This window comes from Otolemur garnettii, unplaced genomic scaffold (assembly GCF_000181295.1).
Source record: "Otolemur garnettii isolate 467f Iridium unplaced genomic scaffold, OtoGar3 scaffold00004, whole genome shotgun sequence".
Taxonomy (NCBI): Eukaryota; Metazoa; Chordata; class Mammalia; order Primates; family Galagidae; genus Otolemur; species Otolemur garnettii.
Genome location: NW_003852399.1, coordinates 38,672,662 through 38,698,067, shown reverse-complemented (window position 1 = coordinate 38,698,067; position 25,406 = coordinate 38,672,662). Strand labels below are relative to the sequence as shown.

The 25,406-nt window shown below is 36.3% G+C and overlaps 1 protein-coding gene across 1 annotated transcript in view; it reads right to left on the bottom strand.

Annotated features, from left to right (window-relative positions):
* Positions 1-6,151: 6,151 nt before the first annotated feature.
* The window catches only part of RMDN1 (regulator of microtubule dynamics 1), a 33,359-nt gene continuing 14,104 nt past the window's right edge, over positions 6,152-25,406 (bottom strand). Inside the window, exons 3-10 of the mRNA XM_012810498.2 lie at positions 21,647-21,737; positions 19,651-19,810; positions 18,109-18,198; positions 14,197-14,252; positions 11,428-11,515; positions 9,286-9,316; positions 6,902-7,035; positions 6,152-6,417 (exon numbers count right to left, since the gene is read on the bottom strand). Coding sequence (XP_012665952.1) covers positions 6,367-6,417; positions 6,902-7,035; positions 9,286-9,316; positions 11,428-11,515; positions 14,197-14,252; positions 18,109-18,198; positions 19,651-19,810; positions 21,647-21,737 — 701 coding nt within the window. The 3' untranslated portion in view covers positions 6,152-6,366. The remainder of the gene's footprint in view (positions 6,418-6,901; positions 7,036-9,285; positions 9,317-11,427; positions 11,516-14,196; positions 14,253-18,108; positions 18,199-19,650; positions 19,811-21,646; positions 21,738-25,406) is intronic.

Below are 25,406 nucleotides of genomic sequence, written 5' to 3'. Positions count from 1 at the left end.
TAACAGCCAACCTTCCTACCCTGAAAAACTAGATAGAATGGTATGTGGCCACTATATTGCCGAACAACTTTATTTCTGCTAAAACTAACCTCAGGCTGGCTCAGTGCCTGTGCCCTCAAGTGGCTAAGGCGCCAGCCACACACACCTAAGGTGGCAGGTTTGAATCCAGCCCGGGCCCGCCAAATGACGGCTGCAACCAAAAAGTAGCTGGGCCTTGTGGCGGGTGCCTGTGATCCCAGCTACTTGGGAGGCTGAGGCAGGAGACTTGCTTGAGCCCAGGAGTTGGAGGTTGCTGTGAGCTGTGATGTCACAGCACTCTACCCAGGGGGACATCTTAAGCTTGCTTAAGCCCAAAAAAAAAAAAACCTCAGGCCAAGTGGCGTGGCTCATGTCCATAATCCCAGCACTCTGGAAAGCCAAAGTGGGACAGTCACTTGATTCCAGGAGTTGGGGACCAGCCTGGTCCCCAATATAGTCATGCTCCATTTCTACAAAGAAACCTAGAATTGAACATAGTCAGGCTCCATCTCTACAAAGAAACCTAGAATTGGCTGAGTGTGGTAGTACGTGCCTGTAATCCCAGCTACTTAAAAGGCTGAGGCAGGATTGCTTGAGCCTAGGATGTTCAAGGCTACAATGTACTATGATCAGGCCACTGCACTGCAGGCTGGGTGAGCTTAAAACCAGTCTCTAAAACAATAAAAACGACCCCCAACTGTTAAGTTGTATTGAAAAAACTCCAGATACGTGATAGAAAGTTACGGCTTCAGGCTTCTCTGAGCAAGAAAACCTCTTGTAACTGCATGTCACATAAGGAGATAATAGTTCTTGGAGAGCTATGTCTGCTACACAGACTGCTGTTGTTATCTTCTGGAGGGTCAAGACTGCCCTGCTGGTCTGCAGTAATTCCTATCCTATAGCTTTCTAAGTAAACTGGTTACAAATGTAGTCCATTGTAGGTTTAAGTCTGAATGTTTGATTGGACCTAAGATCTGGTGGATTTTGCATAAGCAGAAATCTTGAAATATGCAAATGAGAGAATAAAAGTTCTCTTTTACAACATTCCCCACTTTCCTTAATCAATTGAACTTAAAAGCTAAGCTTCAGTTCAGCTGGGGATCTGCATCTCCTGGCTCAGCGCCCATGGCACAGTGGTTACAGTGGCGGCCACATGCACTGAGGGTGGCAGGTTCAAACCTGGCCCGCCAAGCAACAATAACTTAAAAAAGTAGCTGGGTGTTGTGGTGAGTGCCTGTAGTCCCAGCTACTTGGGAGGCTGAGAAAAGAGAATTGCTTAAGCCCAAGAGTTTTGGAGATTGCTGTGAGCTGTGAAGCCGTAGCACCCTACAGAGGGCAACATAGTGAGACTGTGTCTCAAAAAAACCCCTCAAGTCAGGGAAATTTTGCTTTCAGTTCTTACAGGATCATGGCCACTTCCCAAATTCAACTTTTCTTTTTGTACCTCAAAAGAAGGAAATATCCCTAAGAGAGGTACCACCCATAGCCTAAGTGTTTAGAAGACAGAGTACTACAAACTTCCACATATACGTATATGGTATAACCATCACAAATCAGCAGCGTCAGCTCCGGAATGCACACGTAAGTCGGGGGTATCACTGCACAGGAAGGAGAATGTAAGGGGGTCCCAGGGTTCACTTTTGAAAGTGGCAGGTCTCACCTTAAGTGGGGAAATGACAAGAATCAAAGTGACATCTGGTTCCTGAGAAGTCAAATAGAAGAGACTTAGGGCACAGACTCAGAAGGAAAAAAGGAAATAAAAGCTGTATAAGGAATCCAGCAACCACATTCCTGGGCATTTATCCCAGAGGGAAAATTTATCTTAACATAAAAACCTGCGTATAATGTTCTGGCAGCTTTATGTATAATAACCAAAAATTTGAGAAAACTTAATACCATTCAGCAGGTGGTTAGTAAGACTGGTATGTCCATCCTTTGTACAAGGAAATACTAGTCAACACTAAAAAGCAAAAAATTACTGACAGAACTTAAAGTGTTTTCCAACTTTATCTCATAGCACACACAAAAAAAAGGGTAAAAAGAATATACTTACTATGCTTTGAACTTAAAAAATAATTTAATGGCCTTTAAAAATTTTTGTGGAACACTGGTTGAAAATCATAGACTTGGATGGCTGAGTGAAAAAGTACAGTCTCCGATGTCATACCGTATGCTTCCATTTGTACAATGTTCTTGAAATGACAGAACAGATTAGTGATTTCGGGGAAGAGCTGTAAGGGGAGAGGAGCTGAGTGGTGTGACTACAGACCAGTGTTTTTCAACCTTTTTATCTCATGGCACACTTGAACCTATAAACTTCCACAGCATACTTAAATTACGTTGATCAAGAAAAAGTAAATAACACTGGGCTTTGAACTTCTTTTCAAAATAATTTAATGATCTTTAAAATTTTCGAGGCACACCTAAGATTTTCTCATGGCACACCAGTTGAAAAGCACTGCTAAAGAGAGAACACTAGGATGTTTATGGTAACGGGACAGGTCTGGATCTTGGTTGTGGTGGAAGTTACAAAAATCTCCACGTGATCAAACTGAACAGACCTATAAAAAGTGAGGGCATCTGAAGTGGTAAAATCTGGAAGGTTTATGGCCTATACCAGTATCAGTTTCCTGGTTTTGAAACTCTGCTACAGTTAATACAAGATGTTACCACTGCAGCAGACAGAAAAGGGCACTACTTTTTATAACTTCCTATGAAAGTATACTTCAAAGTAAAAATCTCTTTAAATTGTATGAAGTATTAGAGGATAAACCCTCTCCTCCATAAAAAGTTTTATTACTGAAAAATATCTCATTTCAAAAAACAACTTAACAGATGGTATTCTTAAACTAACTCAACCCCTTGCTCACCTCCTTCCATTTGATGTCCTGGAATTTCTAGTTAACTCACCACACAAAAAATATCATTCTTGGGGGAAAAACACTTAACACGTTGACTGCCACACTAGAAAACGTTTTTCTAGTTTTGGAGACACTGTTTTATTTACAAAAATAGAATAAAAACCTTAAAAAAGATCCTAAAGCATAAGTCATTAAAAGTAATATAAAAACTTGAAAAATAGTTCATTAGGTTAAAGTGTTTTTCTTGTCAGGCTTAAAAGTGTAATTTAAAGGTAAACATAAATAGAAAAATGAAATGTACAGACTTCTATTCATTTAATCAACATTTATGGAATTATCTATTGATTTTCACAATAAGAACATCAACAAGTAAGATTTTCACAAACCAACTGCAGAGTTCTGCCCAGGCGGTTGCCCATCAGGTAACATGTGTGCTACAACATGGCAGCATGAGTTGCCTGGATACCATGTGGATCCAAAGGTCCAGAGACATGTATGTTATGTAGGCTTCACAGGCCCTGGGCTCAAAATCTGCATGAGTTAACTACAATGTGTGAATTCACATTAGCATATTATATTAAAGAATCTTACGTTTTTTTCTCATTTTAAATTTTATTTTTAAGAGTGAGCTTAACACATTAAGTGCCTTGTGAGCTGTATTTGTAAATAAATAATTGCAGAAAATGAAAAAAAAATCCAAAGTAAAAATTCGAAAACTCAGAAGTAGGCAAACAAAACATTTTTTGTTTGAAAATGGCTGGCTGAAATAAGGAAAGAAATTGAAGAAAAAGACAAACATCTTAGAAATGAAAATAGTAAACTATCTAAACTTTGCAGGGGTCCTCAAACTTTTTTTTTTTTTTTTTTTTGAGACAGAGCCTCAAGCTGTCCCCCTGGGTAGAGTGCCGTGGCATTACAGCTCACAGCAACCTCCAACTCCTGGGCTCAAGCGAGTCTCCTGCCTCCGCCTCCCAAGTAGCTGGGACCACAGGCGCCCGCCACAACGCCTGGCCATTTTTTGGTTGCAGCCGTCATTGTTGTTTGGCGGGTCCGGGCTGGGGATTCGAACCCGCCACCTTAGGTGTACGTGGCTGGCGCCTTAGCCGGTTGAGCTATAGGCGCCGAGCCGGTCCTCAAACTTTTTAAACAGGGGGCCTGTTCACTGTCTCTCAGACTGTTGGAGAGCCGGGACTGCGGGCCCCAGGGCAAGTCAGCTGCTAAGCAGGACAGACAGGGGAGGCAAAAACACCTGGCAGGCCGTAGTTTGAGGATCCCTGAATTAAAGAATACATACAGCTGGAGGTTAAATAAGGTACATGGAAAATAGAAATGAGTCAAAGAAAATGAAACAAGAAGTTTAAAAGGAAAGTTAGACTGTTAGAAATATGAAAGTCAGACAAAGGAGATGTAATATAATTAATTGGAGTTCCTGAAAGGAAAAATGAACAGTGGTTCTCAAAGTGGGGTCAGTTAGGTCACTATTAAGACAACTGGACTGTCCTCTTTCAAAAAAAATCTGAGAAGACAAAAGACAGGGAAGCCCTTCCATATTCAAAGACTACCAGCAGGTCAAATGCAATGGATAATCTTTGGATCCTGGGTTTAAAAAGGATAAAGACATTTTGAGACATCTGAGGAAATTTGAATATGTCTGGATATTAGATGATATTAGAGAATTATTAACTTTTCTAGCTATTACAGTGGATTTGTGTTTGGGAAGATGACCTATTTTGAAAGGATGCATACTGACAGATTTAGGAGTAAAATACAATGATATCTGCAATTAATTTCAAAATTTTATAAATAAACATGTATAAATGTACATATATAACAGGTTGAGCACCCCTAAACCAAAATTCCAAAACCCAAAAATGTTGAGCACTGACCTGATGGTACAAGCAGAAAATCCCAAGGTTTTTTATAGGTATGTACAGCTCACAGTCATGACGCAGGGGCACAACAGTTTGCTCAGTCTCCCCAAGGGAACAAAGACCCTCCCAGCCCTTTAAAAAGTCATCCAGCAGAATGCCTCATCATCCCTACAGGACCCACTTCCTGGTCCCTCAACAACTTCTCACCTAGAAAAGAATAAAACAGCATCGTGGATGGAGAATGAAACCCTGCCATTGTTTGTTGTTGAACAGTTGACATAGGTATTCTGGTGATGCTACTATGCTGCTTAGTTACCTCGAACCCATTATTTTTGCACTGTATTAATGGCATGTCCTTTTTTTTTTTTAACTGCTAAGTGTCTGAACAGGTGTAAAAAAAGTATTGCTTACTGTACTGGTAGCGCATAAATTCAATCAGAAATTATGCTGATGCCAAACCACCGCACATCACCCACTTAGGTGGCTGAGGTAGGGACTTTCTTGCTTGCTGATGCTCCAGTGTACACAAACTTTGTCTGATGCACAAAATTATTTAAAATAGTGTGTAAATTTACTTTTAGAATATATGCATAGGTATATATGAAACATAAATGAGTTTTGTGTTTGGACTTGGGTTCCATCCCCAAGATATCTCCTTACATAAAATGCCAATATTCAAAAATCAAAAAAATCTGAAATCTTCACTGCTTCTAGTCTTTCTAGATGAAAGGATTTTGACTTGTATAGCAAACCCACTGAATCTGAGAGATGGTTATGCACAGTTCACTACTTTAAATTTTCCTTTTGTTTGAAAATGTACCTGATGAAAAACAGAAACAACACATACCACACAGTTCACTGTGACATTACAATTCTATCCTTTGGGAAAAATCCATCAACATATACATATGGTCTCAGATTCATCTAGTGGCATTCAAAATACTTAGTTTACAAAACTTAAGATTTGCAGTGGTGGCACTTCAGCTTCAAGTTAAGTAGCATTGCCCTGCTATTTAAGACATTTTAATTTCCCTTTCATGCTTAAGTCCTGTGTCCTTTCATCCCAGTAGGGATTAAAATTTGGTTTAGTGATAAATTCAAACCACTGTGAGACTACACCATATTTTAAAAAGGAAGCCACTTCATTTTCAATCTTTTCCTGACTTACATCCTTATGCAGATCAACATCCTATCTTCCCCTGAAGCTTTTCTACAAGATCCTAACTTTGAATCAATCCACCCTGAAAATCCACTTCCCTGTATGCCTCTTCTGCAGACAGGAGGTCTCCTCTTATCTTGGTCTCCTCTCATCCCGATACGATCAATCCTTAGAAATTTCATACCATTTTGTATTGTTAATGTCCCAGATGCAAACTAATCTCTCTGCCTGAGCCATGGACATTTATCTCTACCACTCTTACGGCAATATGACAATTATTTCTCTTACCTTATTATTTGTAAGGAAACCTAGAATTTTGTATACTTAGATCTGTTAAATAGTCACAACATTAAAAGCTGAAAAAACAGCCAAAGAACAGGTATGGCTAATGTATTTATAATTCAATGAAAAGATAATCTTCATCAGATGTTTCATTATTCTCTTCTCTGAAAACTTCTCAATTCTTATCACTGAAACCTGTAAGCAACTGAGCAGCTTCTGTGTGTACCTACAATGGGAAAATATATGTTAGAAACAGTACTGCTTAAAGAACTAACTTGTGAATCTTAAGTTTATAAAGTAGAGAATGGTTTCTAAGAGTGTGTCCAAAAACCAGAATAGGACATTCTAAGAATAAAATTTTCTGACAGTGACCAGATGAGACTCCTGGAGGACTCTGCCACTTTACTATAAATCCCTTGACTTTTATGTTTTAGACATTTTATTTGATGTGCCTTCTATGTCAAACATTTAGAAATAATTATGTATTACAGTAAGCAACAGATAACATCTGTAGTGATAGTAAACATTTCCTATATAGAAATTAATGTGAATGTTAATGAATTCACATCTGAAATGAATCCACTTATTTTCACCAATATTATACATTTAGACAATTACATTTTTAAAGAAGTTCTTAATTCACCTTTATTCAATAGTGCCCCCCCTCCCCCCGTAAAACTATCTGCCTTACTTTATGGGAGATGTTTTACCTGTTTATCCTCTTCTGTGTGTGCTGGATAGTCCTTGGCTTTCATTAGCCAGAAAGCAGCAAGCTTTTTGTTGTGTAGTTTCAAATATGTCTTTCCTAAAAGAAGCAAGTTTTTGCTGTAGAAGTTTGGATCCACTGTACATAAAAAAGAAAAAAAAAGTCATCTCAGATGAAACAGTGCTGCTTTTATTTTTAAAGGTTTTGTTTTTCTGGTCTTAATTCCAGTAATACATTTGTGTGGTCAGTAAGTGAATAGGATAATTAGAATTCTTGTTTGTTCAACTATTCATATATTTGTAAATTAATATTATTTATTGAATGTATACAATGTGCTAAGTACTGAATTATAATTTCTTGCTTTCCCAATAATTTGTAAAAAAAAATTTTTTTTTGGAGAGTCTCAGTTTGTCACTCTTGGTAGAGTGCCATGGCATCACAAGCTCACAACAACCTCAAACTCTTGGACTCAAGTGATTCTCTTATCTCAGCTTCCCAAGTAGCTGAGACTACTGGTGCCCGCCACAACACCCAGCTGTTTTTAGAGACAGGGTCTCACTCTGGCTCCGGCTGGCCTGGAACTCGTGAGCTTAGGCAATCCACCTGCCTTGGCCTCCCAGAGTGCTAGGATTACAGGTGTGAGTCACCACACCTGGCTAACAATTTGTAAAATAGGTTTCACCATTTCACAGATAAGAAGCTGATGCTCCAATGAAAACATAAGCTATGTAAGGTGATCTTCTTTTTAATCTCTTTTTTCCCCTTCAGTACCTCAAGTGCCTAAAACAGTGTCTAGAACATAACATACATTCAGTGTACATTTGCTGAGTAAGTCATGATGATCTACACAAACACACACCATCAACAGTTACTGAATGTGAGCTACATTTAAATATATAGTAGATAGAGGATGAGACAAAATCTCTGCTCGTTTGAAATTTATAATGAAAAGGAGAAAGAAACATGAACACAACTAAATGTAATGTAAGAATGAAAGGAATGCTTTATCAGATATACAGACTTTAAAGTGCTTTAAAAAAGAAAAGAAAAAAGCAACTAAGAGAGTATACCTGAGCTGATTTGGAAGCTAAATACCATTTTAACAGAAAAAAAGTGAAGAACATTCTTGGCTGAGGGAAAAGTATGAACAAAAAGTCTGTGAATGAAGTATGGAACTTTTGGCCAGGTGTAATAGCTCATGCTTGTAATCTTAGCACTCTGGGAGGCCAAGGTAAGTGGATCATTTGAGCTTAGGAGTACAAGACCAGCCCGAGCAAGAGCAAGACTTTATCTTTACTAAAAACAAAAAAATTAGCTGGGCACTGTGGCAGATGTGTATAGTCCCAGCTACTTGGGAGGCTGAGGCAAGAGGGTCACTTAGGCCCCAGAGTTTAAGGTTGCTGTGAGCTATTGATGCCATGGCACTCTGCCCAGGGCAAGAGTGAGACTGTATCTTAAAAAAAAAAAAAGAACTGGGCGGCACCTGTGGCTTAAAGGAGTAGGGCGCCAGCCCCATATACTGGATGCGGTGGGTTCAAACCCAGCCCCGGCCAAAAACTGAAAAAAAAAAAAAAAAAAGAACATATAGAACTTTCAATAACGTCTTTAATCTGAACATTCTGAGACCCTCTATATTCAAAGCATACTTTTTCCTGAATACAATTAATGATTACTACTTTTATTTGAACATATTTATGTGATACCATATTGGTATACTTAAGTCCTTGGGTTTAAGTAGATTCATTCATTTATTCATTCATCTGTTGTTACTTAATCATTCAGCAAGTTTACCAAGCACTGTGCTAGACAATGAGGATCCAAGTATGAGCCAAAATGACAATGTCCCTCCTATCTTTCCTAAATTTATAGTGTAAGTTATATAAATAAATTTTCATAGTATGAAGTGAAATGGACCATAATGGGAGAAGTAAAAGATACTAAGAGTATAGGAGGAGCTTTTGAACTACATATGAACCATAAACTGAAGCTACCTACAGGGAATGACCTCTAAGGTCAGGTCACTGGAGGACTATCTGCAACAGAACAAAAAATGAGCCTCCTTTAAAACCAAAGTTCCCATTTAAATACCTCTCATTAGCTGTGTAATCTTGAATAAGACAGCCCATCAGAAACTCCTCTTAAAGAGGCAGGCTGAATTCATCAAATGAAGAACCATTTCTAGAACTGCAAATCGACATTAAGTAGCAGCTTATTTCTTATTCAGGTGATCGTTACTAAATAAAGACTTTAAAAATTACTTCAGAATACCTACTGCACAAGGAGGTAAAACAAAATAAGTATCTTTGTTTTAGAAGTTCCTATTACAGTATATATTCAACATTTGTAAAATCTTAACTATATTAACACATAAAATAAAAAATTCCTTACCTTGTTCTGCCCTGTGAAAGTAGCGTAAGGCCTGTTAAAAACACAAAAAACCCAAATATAATGAAAAAGAGCAAAACACACTTAATATAAAAAATGCATTTCCTTAAAGATATATTCTTATTTTAATGTAAGTCAGGAAATAAATCATCTCAAAGTAATAGTTCTTTAAAAATGAATGCTAACATGGCCAAATTGAACATAACACTATTGAATCATCACAGGTTAAGACTACAATAGTATATTGGCCCACTGCAGTGGCTCATGCCTGTGATCCTAGCACTCTGAGACTGAGATGTGTGGACGGCTTGAGCTCAGGAGTTGGAGACCAGCCTAAGCTAGAGTAAAACCCCCATCTCTACTAAACAGAAAAAACTAGCTCGGCACGGTGGTTTGTACCTATAGTACCAGCTACTGGGGAGGCTGAAGAAAGAGGAACTCTTGAGCCCAAGAGTTCAAGGTTGCTGTGAGGTATGATGACACCATGGCACTCTACAGAATGAGACTCTGTCTCAAAAAAAAAAGGTTATAATACATGGACTACTTCCAGTAGTAACTTGCTTTTGCTTGCTGTTGAGAACTTCTACTCAACTAGTATGGCAGGCCGAAAGGAAAGAACATTTACCATGTGTAACTCAGCTATTTCACTAGTGACTACTGATAAAAACTTGACAGAGGCTGGGTGCAGTAGCTCACAACTAAAACCCCAGCACTTTAGGAAGCCAAGGCAAGAGGACTGCTTGAGGCCAGACGTTCAAGACCAGCAAGACCCCATCTCTTAAAAAAAAAAATTCAAAATTAGCCAGGCATAGTGGCACACACCTGTAGTCCTAGCTGCCAAGAGACAGAAGACCTGCTTGAGCCTAGGAACTCAAGGTTCCAGTGAGCTTTGATCACACCACTATACTCCAGACCAGGAGACAGAATAAGATGCTGCTGTTTCTTAAGGAAAAAAAAACCTAGATACAATTAAAAGTTGAATTTATTGAGTAATACAGAGGTTGTACCAATAAATTTTTATAGAAGTTATTATTGAATAAGCAATTACCACATACAATGCTAATATGTGTCTGAAACTTTTTATCCCACTTAACTTGTTTTTGTGATACATTATCTAATGACATTTAATTATTAGAAACATAACCAACTTGTAAAGCTATTATCTTTTTTCCTAAGAATTCGTCTTTTTAATAACAATATTTCCCAACTCTGATCTAATTATACAACTAAATATCCTTTACATCAATCTCTACATGTTAACCTCCCAGAAAAAGAAAAATAAGTCCTTGTTATGACACTAGTATTAAGGGAATTTTTTTTTTCTGAGGGACAGAGTCTCACTCTGTTGCCCCCCATAAAGTGCTGGGGCATCCCAGCTCACAGCAACCTGAAACTCTTAGGCTCAAGTGATTCTCTTGTCTCAGCCTCCTAAGTAGCTGGGACTACTGATGCCCACCACAATGCCCCGCTATCCTTTTAGAGATGAGGTCTAGCTCTGGCTCAGGCTGGTCTTGAGCTCGTGAGCTCAAGTGATTCACCGGCCTTAGGCTCCCAAAGTGCTAGGATTACAGGTGAGAGCCGTGTCTGGCCTGGGAGAGCTCTTTAAATTGCTTTTTCCCTTACTCTGAAAATTTTGTAATAAGTAAACCAAAAATGTTTACCCAGAAATTCCTTATAAATTTTATTTCTGACAGAAAAAGCAGAAGGCTTGAAAATGAGAGAACATAAACCTTTTAAACTAATTTTTTAAAAAGTTATAACTACTATTCCTTTATCAATTCAAACACATGCTTTATCTGCCTAAATGTAGAAGTACCAGAAGCATGCTGGAGTACTCATTTCTTGTTCTATTTTATGACTTTAATTATATAGTATGGATTTCAAATAGCAAATGAAGGTAAATTTTAGCTATGACCTATCTTAGCAAATGACAATACTCCAAAATTATTAGCCACTCACCTATAGGGGAGGAAAACCACTCAGTCATAGATATTAAGTCTTAAGGCTTAGTGATAAGACAGTTGAATTGGATCTTAGAAACCTGCTCAACTCTCTCAGTGAATCAGAGTTCCTTATGTATGGACACAATAGAGTGGCGCTATGGTTAGGAAATCAGTACTAATTTAACAAAGGACATCACAGTACCTCTTCATAGGTGGAACTAGGAGGAGTTGCAAATAGTATTTTGGCGATTCTTCTTTGATACCAAGGCATTTCAGCAAACGTATAGCACCTATAGAGAAATAAAATAACATACTTTCAAATTGTACCCTCTTTTTTGCTCTTAAAAAGAATGTAGTGTCTTAATAAATATTATAAAAGGAATCTTCTATGTTTTAAAATTTGTACTTAACAGGAATATTCACTAGGTTATGTAAAAATTGACTTACTGTATTTTGCCATGTGTAATTCTCACTTTTGGCCAAAACTTTTTAGGGAAAAACATGGGTACATGTTAAACATTGGTAGTACTAATTCCATATCTTTATAAATGTTTTTAATTCTTTTATTTATGCTCATGCATTAAAAGTGTAACTCTAGAAAGCAATAATGATATCCATACACAAAATACCACCCTGGAATACAGTAATCACTTTCCAACTTACTACAACTTGGAACTGAAGTATTTTCAGCCAACAAAGAACAACATATTTCTTTCTCTTTGTACACTTTATGTGGGAGCTAGCAAACCAGTTAATGTTTTTTACTAAATTCCTTTATAACACAAAAAACAAGTATCTAAATATAAACAAATAAAAATTAAAATTTAAAAAGTACAATAAAAGATTTCTTCCTGAAAGTTTGAGCTCAAAACATGGGTGCACTTTATACACAGAAGTGCATTATACATGGCAAAATACAGGCACACTGATTCATTAGTTGGAGTGTACTGTGATTAAATATAAATAGGAAGCAATGGTATCAGCAATGGTACTTGATCGTCTACCACTGAGTGCACACTTTGTGCGAGTTGCTGGGCTAATTGTTTTCTCTCTTATCTCCTCACAACAACTAAATGAGAAAAGATCATTATCCCTACTGTTTTTAGTATAAGAGAAGTTCAGAAGCTAAACAATCTACCCACGAAAAGGTGACAAAAATGCATAAACAATAGCAACCAACAATTTAAGTCTATTTTTAAAGGGGTGAGGCAAATTCCTAACATCCAAAGATCTTCACAATTTTCTGAAATCTGGAAAGAAGTTTTAGATCTGGCTCGGCGCCTATAGCTCAACCGGCTAAGGCGCCAGCCACGTACACCTAAGGTGGTGGGTTCGAATCCCCAGCCCGGACCCGCCAAACAACAATGATGGCTGCAACCAAAAAATAGCCGGGCGTTGTGGCGGGCGCCTGTCGTCCCAGCTACTTGGGAGGCTGAGGCAGGAGACTCGCTTGAGCCCAGGAGTTGGAGGTTGCTGTGAGCTGTAATGCCACGGCACTCTGCCCAGGGGGACAGCTTGAGGCTCTGTCTCAAAAAAAAAAAAAAGAAGTTTTAGATCTTTGACTTAGAGTCTAAACTCCCAGAGACACAGATTGTTTCTCATTCATGTTTGCTTATTAGCATCTGAATCCTCTCTAAGTGTCTGTTAGTTTAATTTACTTCTCTCTCCCTCTTTATTTATTTATTCTTTTAATAGAGAGACAAGGTCTTGCTATATTACCCAGGCTACAATGGTGTGATCACAGTTCACGGCAGTCTTGAACTCCTAGACTCAAGAGATGCTCCTGCCTCAGCCTCCCAAAGTGCTGGGATTACCACACCCGGCCTATTTACTTCTCTTTTAAAAGAGTTTGGTGCAGGACTATTACTACTGACTCTTACAGACTATACCCAGTGGAAACAGTGGTGAACCCATCTCAAAAAAGATTCTTAAGACTTAACACATTAGTGTACCCTTATAACAGCAAAATAATAATCACATTGGACATAAGATCACATAAAAATAACAAGATGCTGAAAACCAGATTATATTTTTCCTGAGCTGAATAAAGACTGCATTTGACATATTGTGAAGATACGAAGACCCTCTTGGGGTATACTGCTATATTACTAAGGTGTCCTAAAGGTCACTATATACATACATACATATATGTATAGTATGTGTGTGTGTATACAAAAATGGGAAAATGCAGCTTAATGTACCTTTATAAAATATTCATTCTAAAATTTTACAAACTATTTCTCTACATGTTGATATATAAATGTAAAAAATATGAAATGGCATAATATGAGTCTGTTAGTTTTTCCTATTTATGGCAACTTTGGGATACCCTCTAGCCTAGATGAATCCAATTTCACTTAACATGGTAAGTGAAGATAGTCTTTTCAAACAAATGGAATTCAAAGGTCTATCAAAAAGTGATGAGGCATTTTTTGTTTGTACATGTTCCCAAGTGACCTGAATAACAATGTTTATTTAACATGATTGTAATCAAATTAAGTGTGTTATAATAATATATGCACAAGTGCCATTTAATGGACTGAACATGCTAAACTCAGTCAACTAATATTTTTAAATACTTTGTCTTGCTTTCTATGTGTACAAAATAAGGTATTTATACATACTATAAAATAAGAGCATACAAAGTACCACTGAAATATATATTTAAAGAAATTTTCTGGTGTGGTACCCATAGTTCACTGGTTAGGGTGCTGGCCACTTACCCCGGGGCTAGCGGGTTCGAACCCAGCCCAGGCCTGCTAAACAACAGTGACAACTAAAACAAAAAAAAAATAGCCAGGCATTGTGGTGGGTGCTTGCAGTCCCAGCTACTTGGGAGGCTGAGGCAAGAGAATTGCTTAAGCCCAAGAGTTTGAGGTTGCTATGAGCTCTAATGTCATGGCACTCTGCCAAAGACAACATAGTAAGACTCTGTCTCAAAGGAAAAAAAAAAACAGAGAAATTTTCTTACCAAATACCCATTAGGTGAATCGAAGTGGCATCTTTAGGGTTCAGTTCAATTGCTTTCTAATGAGAAATGAGAAAATTAATCATATTTGTTTTCCAAACACCAATGAATTCTTTACTATGCCAAAGAAGCCATGTATTAAAAAAAAAAATTACTACCCTATACCTGTTTTAATTCTTTTTTTATTTTTTAGAGATAAACTCTCAAGCTGTTGAGCTGGGTAGAGTGCTGTGGCATCATAGCTCAGAGCAACCTCCAACTCCTGGGCACAAGAGATCCTCTTAACTCAGTTTTTCTATTTTTAGTAGATGGGGGGGCTCACTTTTGCTCAGGCTGGTCTCGAACTTGTGAACTCAAGCAATCCACCCGCCTCAGCCCCTCATAGTGCTAGCATTATAGCCACGAGCGACTATGCCCGGCCCAATTCATCTATTATAATCAATAACAACCTTCCTCCTGATTCCTGATTAATACACTATTAATGACTTGTACTGAGGTTACATTTTATAAGGTTCGCAAACTGACAGCAGGGTCGATCAAGATGGGAACAAATATTAAATATAAAAATGAACGTAGGCTGGGAGTGGTGGCTCATGCCTGTAATCCTAGCACTCTGGAAGGCCAAGGCATGTAGACTGCTTGGGCTCATGAGTTTGAGACTAGCCTGAGCAAAAGTGAGATGCTGTCTCTACTAAAAATACAAAAACTCAGCCAGGCATAGAGGCACATGCCTATAGTCCCAGCTACTCAGGAGGCTGAGGCAAGAAGATTGCTCAAGCCCCAGAGTTTGAGGTTACTATTAGCTATGACGCTATGGCACTCTACCCAGGATGACAAAGTGAGGCTCTGTCTCCAAAAAAAGAATTTAACTTCAAAAACAGTAATGATCTATAGCTTTTAATGTTTTTTCTATGCTAAAGGAAAATAAATAAGAAAGTCCTTTTCAGGCAAATCCTAGATGAATACTGAATAAAAAAGCATTATTTCCTAAAAGAACTTATAGTAAGTAATTATACAAAGCTGCCTGTATGCAGAGTTTGTCAATTTTCCCACCTGTATATACTTATCAAAGGAAAAAAAATGCTATTTATTCATAGATTATATCAGTAGAATAATTATGTATAACATAAAATAAAATATGACATAAAAAAATCTCCCCGATTTTTGTTTACCATGTGAATTAGTATAAAGCATAAGCTATATGCTTATGCTTTTTTTAAAGTAACTTTAAAGAAATTACTCCTCCTTTTATCCATTATTTTGTTGAAAACCATTAACAAAATCTCACAAATTAATGTTCGTTAAAAATAATACTTAAAAAAAAAATCAAGACTTCCCAGTTTATGCTTTTTTATAAACCCACATACATTTTCACTTTTATTTTGGTGAGGTGTGAGATATACATTTTCAAATACAGTAGAACTTCCTAGTGACCACCCAAGGGATTGTAACAAATTGGTCAACATATGGAGGTGGCCAACATAAGGAACTAGGCCTGCTGCACTGATATGTCTGAGTCCATGTACTGCATGTCCAGTCTATAAAAATGAGGTCAACTTAAGGAGGTGGCCAATGTAGGGAGGTGTTCAACCATGGAGATTATACTGTTATTTATAATGATTAATAACCAGTGCTCTGAAGCCAGACTGCTAGGGTTCAAATCACAGCTCAATAACTCAACTTGCTGACTTTGACAAGTTCTATATTCTAAGTTTTCTCTTATAAAAAGTAATACACTTTCCTCATCAGGTTGTGGTGAAAACTAAATGAGCAAGTAACCAGAGGTGCTAAGTATAGTGATATTTCTATCACCACCATCACTCTTTTCACAAAATAATGCCACCTAATTTATTACTAGCATGTTAACACTGCTTAATGTTAATACTAGTTAACTCTAAAGACAGTAGCTAGAATAGGGATCATCAAATATGACTTGGCAGAAATGTTGCTTTGATAATGTGGATAACAATCAGAACTGATCTAAATTTTACTTCTTCAATATAGTGATATGATTAATAGCAAAATATATTTTAAAAATATGTAACTTAGTAACCTTTCCCGATTGGAGTGCTGCTAGAAAATTAAGCCCTACAAAAAATTCTGAGTTAATATTTTTTCCCTTCTCCTAAGAATAACTACTATAATACCATTCTAGATGACTGGGAGAGTAGCTAACTCATCAGAACAATGGATGCTTTGGGACATTAGGGTTTAATTTTGTAAAATTATGGAGATAAGCTACTTTCAAGTAAACCCTTCCTGCCATTAGTTTGCCTTTCAAAAACAATCCAAAGACAATAATTTCTTACTACTTTCGATGTATGATGGAATTTAAAATGGAAGTAGCATAAATGATTTTTTTATTATACATTGTATATTGTCATTTTAAATTTACACATATACATTTGAAAGTTTATACAAAACTTAAAAATAACGTATAGCCTTCTTTATAATCAATGAAGATACATTAATATATTTTTTGTAATTTATTATTATTATTATTATTATTATTTGAGATAGGCAGTGTTGTTGTCGCAGATCATGGCAACCTAAAACTCCTTGCTTGTCTCAAGCAATCCTCCCACTTCAGCCTCCTCCCCAAGTAACTGGGACAATAGGTGTGCTCCATGATACTCAGCTAACTCTTCTACTGTTTGTAGACACAGGGTATCACTATGTTGAACAGGCTGCTCTCCAACTCCTCACCTCAAGTGATCTTCCCACCTAGGCCTCCCAAAGTACTGAGATTACAGGTGAGCCACCACACTCAGCCTAATTTTTCGTTATTCACACGGGAAAGTATGCACTTCTATATCCTGAGATACATGGTAACTAGGCAATTTATCTAATGCCACTGAGCAAATTATTTTTCACAGAATCTAAAACACAAAAATATCATAACACCATTATTTTATGTGTCACTAAGAAAAAAACACTCAGAATTATACTGTGAAGTACCACTGATTACATAAAATAATCTGATTTCAACCATCTTAAACTATGAAACATGTAAATTATCAAATTGTAAAATACAAATTATTACATTACATATATTATAATCAATGCCTGAACAAGAAAGACTCGGTCTCCTGAGTCCCAGGCCAATGTTCTTTTTCACTAGTCATTATTCATGTAAACTAGGAATTGAGACTGCAACGATAAAATCAGGAAAAGCTATTTGTACAGCATATCCAGCTTTATAGCTTTGTATATTACCATCATTTTTTCTTCCTCTGTGTTTTCAAGATGGTCCACAATATCAAAAGAGAAATAAATATGCTGGTTTTTTGTGGTAGTTTGTTTTTTTTGAGGAAAGTATGTTATAAAATTCTTAGCATTTAAGGAGAGCTTACTATAAATAAGTGAATTAACTTTAGGTGAAAATATTACAACACATATATAACACATACTGAGAGATCATAAACTTAAAAATAATTATTACTATTGAAGTCCTATGGCAGTAGTGTTAGACTGTTACGTCATACCATGCTCTCCAGTATTCAGTACCTTTTGGCCAAGGGAACTAAGCCTGGCCATGCAAGTTTAGGTCAAGAGAATATTACCAAGTTTTATACAAGCAGAGATTTGATAAGAGTTTATAAAAGGGAACTTTTTCCTTGGAATGTTCATTCCCGGAAGCTAACTACCATGCTCAGTGGCTTGGACTAGACCATTAAATGTAATCTTGGACATTCCAGGCCCAGCTGAGGGCCCAGATGAATGTAGCTATACCAAGCAAAGCAAAAGTACCACTACATCAAGTCAACCCAAAGAACTGTAAGAAATAACAATATATCATTACTTTAGGCAATGAAATTATACTGGCTTGATATAAGCAACAGGTAACTAAAACAAAAATCTACTCAGAAAAATAATGACTTTTAAAATTCATGAACTTTAGTAATTCATCATTACCTCAAAATGTTCCTTGATAATGTATGCATTTCCAATTTTAACCTTGATGCCTTCATAATCTCCAACATCGCTAATGCAGATGGCATACCACTAAAATTAGGGAAAAAAAATCCACTTAATATTCCAATACAAAGTCAAACTGTGTTATTTATTCCTCAATAGCCATTCTCATTCAACAAAGTTATAGAGCATAAAAACTGTATTAAATATAGTGAAACATACAAATAAAAGGGGACATGGCTCTCTAGGAACTCAGGAATAGGACATGTTTACAGAAACCTGTCATACAAGGCAGAAAGTGGCAAATTATCTAAGAAAGTCACAACACAATGTGGAGATAATGAATTATGTTTATGGTCTAAGACTACTTATCTTTTATAATTTAAAATTTTTATATATTACTTAGTTTTATATTTATTTTAATTTTTATATTTAAATATAAAAAAAGATTTAATAATATTATTAAAAAATTCTTTTCGTTTGCTCCTATTTGTTTAGGCTGAAGGGCAGTGACATGATCACAGCTCATTGTAATCTCAAACTTCCAGGCTCAAATGGTCCCCCTCATCCTCTCCCACTTCCACCTCCCAAAGTGCTGGGACAAGTCTGGCCACTGTGCCTATCCCTAAGTATAAACTGAGAAGAATTTGTAATCAAATGTTGTTTTATCTCCTTGTCGTCTTTTCTAGGAGCCATGATGGCTTGACTGCACTCTAGTTTGAATGACAGAGTGAAACTCTATCTCAAAAAACAAACAAACAAAAAAACAAATAATAGGAAGGATCACTTGAGGTCAGGTGTTCAAGACCAGCCAGAGCAAGAGCAAAACTCTATCTATAACAAAAACAGTAAAAACTATCCAGGCACTGTTGTACAGGCCTGTAGTCCCAGCCACTTGAGAGGCTGAGGCAGGAAGATCATGTTAGCCCAGGAGTTTGAGGTCATAGCAAGCTATAACTAATACTGCCACACTCTACCCAGGGTGACAGAGCAAGAATGTCTCAGAAAATAATAATAGCACAGTCAAATTTATCACTTGTGACCTTATCCCTATAGCCATGGTTGAACAACCAAAACAAATTGAGACAATTTAAGTTTTTTCCCTAAGAACTGAATTCAAAATACTTTCTAAGCACAAGTGCTGTAGAAAGACTTAGGATAAGGAGGGAAAAAAACAGCATGCAGTGAAAAAGATTTTCAGATAACAGCAGAAAGGAGAGACAATTAAAGAAGACTTCAAGCAATCAAACCAATTTTTTTCCCTGAAGCCCAAATGCACCTGCCTTTGTGTTCTATGAAATACAACATTTTTTAAATGCCTCCCCTGCTTTTTTGTTTGAGCTAATTTCTATAGGATTCTAATAATTATAACCAAGAAGATCTTAATATCACTGTTGTTTAAATCTACTCTTCATTAAAGTCTTTTGTATCTGGATATGTTCCCTAAAGTAGAATTTAAAACACATACTCATTTAAATTTCTATTGACAGTATCTCTCAATACATGCCAATAGGAACAGCTTAGTAATTTTAAGCAACTCACCTTATGAACTGCAAAATTTGATTCATTTTTTTCTAGTGCTCTTTTTGCATACTCTAGGGCTTCATACACCAACAGCTTTTTCTCTTCCTCTGAGGCTTTGCAAAGCTGAGCCATATCACGTGATGCCCGTGCCAAACGCCACAGTAGCTCTGCATCTTCACTAATTTGAAATAAAATATAAAACAACCAGTTGTAGCTCACATTTAAAAACTATTAAAGGTTCTATCACTAATGAATACATTATGATCGTCTTTCGCTTAGTTAACAAGCAAGCAACATGACATTAAAAGCCATTATTGATGATACTGAACTGATTATTTTCAGATAAAATCTTTAGCTGCTAAAATTTCCCTTAAAATATTTAATATCATTCATAAATATTAATTTGCCTACAGTATCTAAAATACTGACTTCCTTAGAAAATATCTTTGTATTTAAATTCTCTGAACACTTGCCCTATAAAACTCAACATATAATTTAAGGTTTAATCTCAGCAGCACTGTGCTTCAGAGAGCTCACTCGATGGTTCATACAGTACCATAAACTACTTCACAAACAAGGTCATGTTCTGAAACAAGAATGCTCAATCCTTAGCCCCAAATACAGCACTTAGCATACAATAGGTATATGATAAATATTTATCCAATGAATGAATTGGATTACTAATGTAATCTTAAAATAAAATAAATCCTATGCTTAAATGCCATTTCAAGTAAGGGCATTGGACTACTCGAAGAACTGACATTTCAATATAATTAGAAAAGAGACGGTTAATAAGTTATTAGCCATAATTAACAGTATTTTTTAAAACCTAAAATTATTTTTTTTATTAAATTTTTGCCTTTGAGCCTACTTTTGTTTTAAATTAAAAAAGGTATTATTATTCAATGACTATGGAATAATTAATCACCTTATAGCTTACTTTTCACTAAAATGACTAGAAAATGCCAAACCAGTCACCTCAAATTATTGAGAGAAGAATGAAGAAGGAAAGACTGATTCTATGGATATTCAGGAAGTAAAATTGATAAGATCTTCAGAAGAAAACTGGTTTGGGTATCTAAGAAAGGTGGTTAAAAAGATTCAGTATTTTTTGTTTAGGAGATAAGGTAGTAGTGATCTGGAAATGGCATTTACCCTTATTTGACTTTCTAGGGTTGAATCTCTTCTCTATACCACCATTTTTCCTAACTCCTCTCTTCTCATCCCCTCTTCCAACACTGATATTTGTTGACATGGTGAACATATAATCTAGTAGTAAAAATAGAAAAAGAAGATATTTTTGGTTTTTCTTTAACACTGTGCTTCTAAAGTGACACACAGTTACCATTCAATGGTGGCATAAAATCACACTAAATCCCAGTAAATATATACCAATAAGGAATTACTTTTTAAAAATAGAAATGATAAATATACAATATAGATAGATGATGATATGAACAAATATTCAATGACTACCTTGTATGATTGAAAATGATATGGCAAAAATCTTTCAATATTCCACTAGAATAAGTAGAACCACCTTTTCTAAATCGATGAGATACATGTAGCACTTTTGAATCATTTAAGAAACAATATATTAATTCCAAGAAATAATTTTGAAGTAAACACTACAAAAATCAATCAAAAAATTTCAAACACCAAGGACCATCCATTTTTAATGTTAAATAACATATATATATATTTTGAGACAGAGCCTCAAGCTATCCCCCTGGGTATAGTGCTGTGACATCGTACCTCACAGCAACCTCCAACTCCTGGGATCAAGTGATTCTCCTGCATCCGCCTCCCTAGAAGCTGGGATTACAGGCACCTGCCACGATGCCCAGTTATTTTTTGGTTGCAGCCGTCATTGTCTGTCGGGCCTGGACTGGATTCAAACCTGCCAGCTCAGGTGTATGTGGCTGGCGCCTTAGCCGCTTGAGTCACAGTAGCCGAGCCAATAACAGAAAATTTTTAGGAACCCACAAACTTAGGCTAATTATACATTGCCTACCTTTCCTTGTATTGGGTTAGCAACTGATAAAGTTTTTCTGTTTCTCCACTTTCATACAGGTAGTCTGCTTGTTCAAGAATTTCTTCAACTTCTAAGATTATAAAGAAAAAAGACACAAAAAAGTAGGTCTTCCAAATACAGACAGCAATAATGCTAAGAAGCACAAACACTTTTACATACAAGCAAATGAGACTGGATATAGAAACTGCCTATAAGAAAAGATAAGAAATTCTGAAGAACCTAGATGAAAGTATAGTAGAAATAAGTACAAGGCTATCATCATCATCATAATAATAATAATAAAAAATATATATATATATGTTTTTTTTGCAGTTTTTGGCCAGAGCTGGGTTTGAACCCACCACCCCTACTCCTTGAGCCATAGGTGCCGCCCTAAAATATTTTTTTTAGGTTGTGTAAAATACAAATTAGAAAACTTATTCTGGTCCTAACTAAATATGACACAGACTTTTTTTTAAATGACAAAAGCAATTTCCTGTGAAGAATTAATGGGTACATATATTCTTCACACAGATAAAATCTTTGTTGTTGTTGCTGCTAAGTACCATTCACTGTAGAAAATGATGATAGAACTCAGCCATTTGCAGCACTGAATATTATTTATTTGCTTGGAATGACTTTACTTATATATACAGATATGGTTATGGAAAAAGAGTCAAATCTTCATCAAACACTTAGATGAAGCTTACTAACTACATGGAGAATCTGAAACTTACCTCATTAGCACTCTGTTCCAACCAACTCTTCTACCTAGTTTATACAAGACTACAAAGTATGTGAACCTTATTAACAATGTAATGTTCTAAAAATGCAACGTTCTAAAAACACTGTCAGTTAAGTCTAAATTTCAGGAAATTCTAATTATTATTAAACATTGCATATACCTAATTCTGTTTTCTGTAAGGGTGCTTGCTGCACTATGTAGTCCTACTTCTAAGCTAATACTCCAAAATACTCGGTTGGCCCAATGAGACCCATTTTGTATTTTCTAACTATAGAATTGTAAGATAACAAATCTGAGTTGTTTTAAATAGCTTGAGTTTGTTTCGGCAGCCACAGGAAACTAAGACAATGTTAAAGTAAATACACTGATTTGGCCTATTTGAATGTGCACATGGTAGATAAAAATAGCAAAGTTACTTTTAAATCTATTCACTGATAATTCAGACTCCCTGATAAGACTGATTATCGTCCTTCACATGACCTAGGAAGTCTACACCTCCTCACTCAAGTAATTAAAAGAAAAAGGTAGAAAGGTAGAAATATAATCAATAATCCAAATCTTTTGGGGGTGTATTCCTTTATAACCTCTCAAATCACTGAGCTGCAATTACTTTATTACACAGTATAACAATACAAGTTAAATATAATGGCTTTAAATATATATACATACACACACACATATATATACATACACAATTTTTCCTTATTTTAAAAAGGAATTTCTAAAATCATACACTGTGCAATTTATATAAAAAAAGTACACTTACTATGGTCTACAGATTCACATAGGCACTAGGGTAGGAGCATGTAGACCACTCCACATATCTGCAAATCAGCTGTTTTTTTACTTAATGCTCTGTACTTTCCTGAAAATATTTAAAAATAAGCTATGTTACTGACATAAAAAAGACCATATTCTGTAAAATGGACTTTTAATGTAAATTACTTTCAATTTAAGTAAGTCAATCTTAAAATTTAGCCTACAATGAGTGTGTGCAACTTCTCTTAGAAATTTTTGGAGAAAGCAACATTAACAATGTGACATCCTACATATATGTTAGTAAACTTTGGTTTTTTAGTTTTCTTGCTAACCTTTCTAGATTAAGAAAGGTATCTTATCTAGTTAATATATCTAGATGAGAATGAAATACTCTTCGATAATCCTCTGGCAAAGGATTATCTTGTTTCTGAGAGCTCTTATTTCAAAGAGCTCTTGTTTCTGAGGTTTCCATATATGACTTAAAAAGTAGAAAAACTAAGTATCCACATTCTAGGCTCTAAGTAGCAGCAACAGTATCAAAATTTGAGGCAAGTCTTTCACACCAGTAATACTGTGTCTAAGCAATATTAGAAGCAATGCTAGCAAAAATGCCCAGAAGTGTAACAATTATATGAGGGAACACAATCTTAGTTCTGTCAATTCATCAACAAAGGGGAATTTTTAAAAAGTATATAAAGACAACTAAGTATAACATATGAAGAACCTTTACTGAAGGTGGGCACTTGTAATTAATTGGTCTTTTAAACTCTTCCTAATAAACTTTCACGTGCACAAAGAGTACTGTGAATGTATTAGCATATTCTTTTTTAGGGGACTTTCAATTTTGTCTACTTTAAAGAAATAGTGAAGAAGTTTCTAAAGGTGTACTTCCGTTACTGCTAACAAGTGGCTATCTGGTACCACCTTGTGGTGAATACAGATACTATCATTTAAAAATATCAGTTCTATAATCCCACCCAATGAAAATGTCAGTAATATTTATGCCTTTAAATTTCAATTAGTTTTCAAAAAAGTCCCACCTCACAATATTATTTAGTCCTAGTAAATGAAAGAGAAGAAAGCTTTTTAACTGGCTCTGAATGAGAATGAAGCAGATCTAAAGAGAATTAAGCAACAATTTTGCAGATGGAAGAGATACATAAAGACAAAAAAAACTATAAGGACTGATGACATTACATTTTTATAAACATGTGAATCATTCTCTGATTTAAAAAATGTTTCTTAACTTTTTTAAAATCAATTTTGTATTTTATCAGTTAATGCTTTTTTCAAGGTCTAATAGCGTATATTTATATTTCAGGCCAGGTACAGTGGCTCACATAGCACTTTGGGAGGTTAAGGCAGGAGCACTGCCCAAAGCCAGGAGTTTGAGACCAGCTTGGGCAACCTGGGCAGTGAGACCTCCATCCCTACAAGAATTAAAAAAAAAAAAAAAAAAGTCAGGTATCGTGGAGGCTACTCAGGAGGATGAGGCAAGAGAATCTCTCCAGCACTAGATGAAGTTGTAGTCAGCTACAATCAGCACTGCACTCCAGCCTGGGTGACAGAGTGAGACCCTGTCTCAAAAATAAATAAATAAAGAATTAAAAATTAAAAGTTACAGGCGGGGCGCCTATAATCCTAGCACTCTGGGAGGCCCAGGTGGGTGGATTACCTTAGCTCACCGGTTAGAGACCAGCCTGAGCAAGGGCAAGACTCCATCTCTAAAAACAGCCAGGCTTTGTGGTGGGAACCTGTGGCCCCAGCTACGTGGAGAGGCAAGAGAATCAGCTGAGCTCAAGAGTTTGAGGTTGCTGTGAGCTATGATGTCACCACACTCTACTGAAGGCAACAAAGTGAAACTCTGTCTCAAAAAAAAAAAAAAGTAAAATTTTCTGTCTCACTACAAAAAAGGTGATAAATTATGTTAATTACCTGGATTTAAACATTCCACATTTTATACACATATTAAAGCATCACAATGTAACAAAAATATATATACAATTATTACTGTCAATTAAAAAAAATTCTAGGCCAGGTGTGGTGGCTCATGCCCGTAATCCCAGCACTCTGGGAGGCCGAAGGGGGTAGAATGCCTGAGCTCATGAGCTTAAGACCAGCCTGAGGGCTCGGCACCTATAGCTCAACCAGCTAAGGCGCCAGCCACGTACACCTAAGGTGGCGGGTTCGAATCCCCAGCCAGGACCCGCCAAACAACAATGACGGCTGCAACCAAAAAATAGCCGGGCGTTGTGG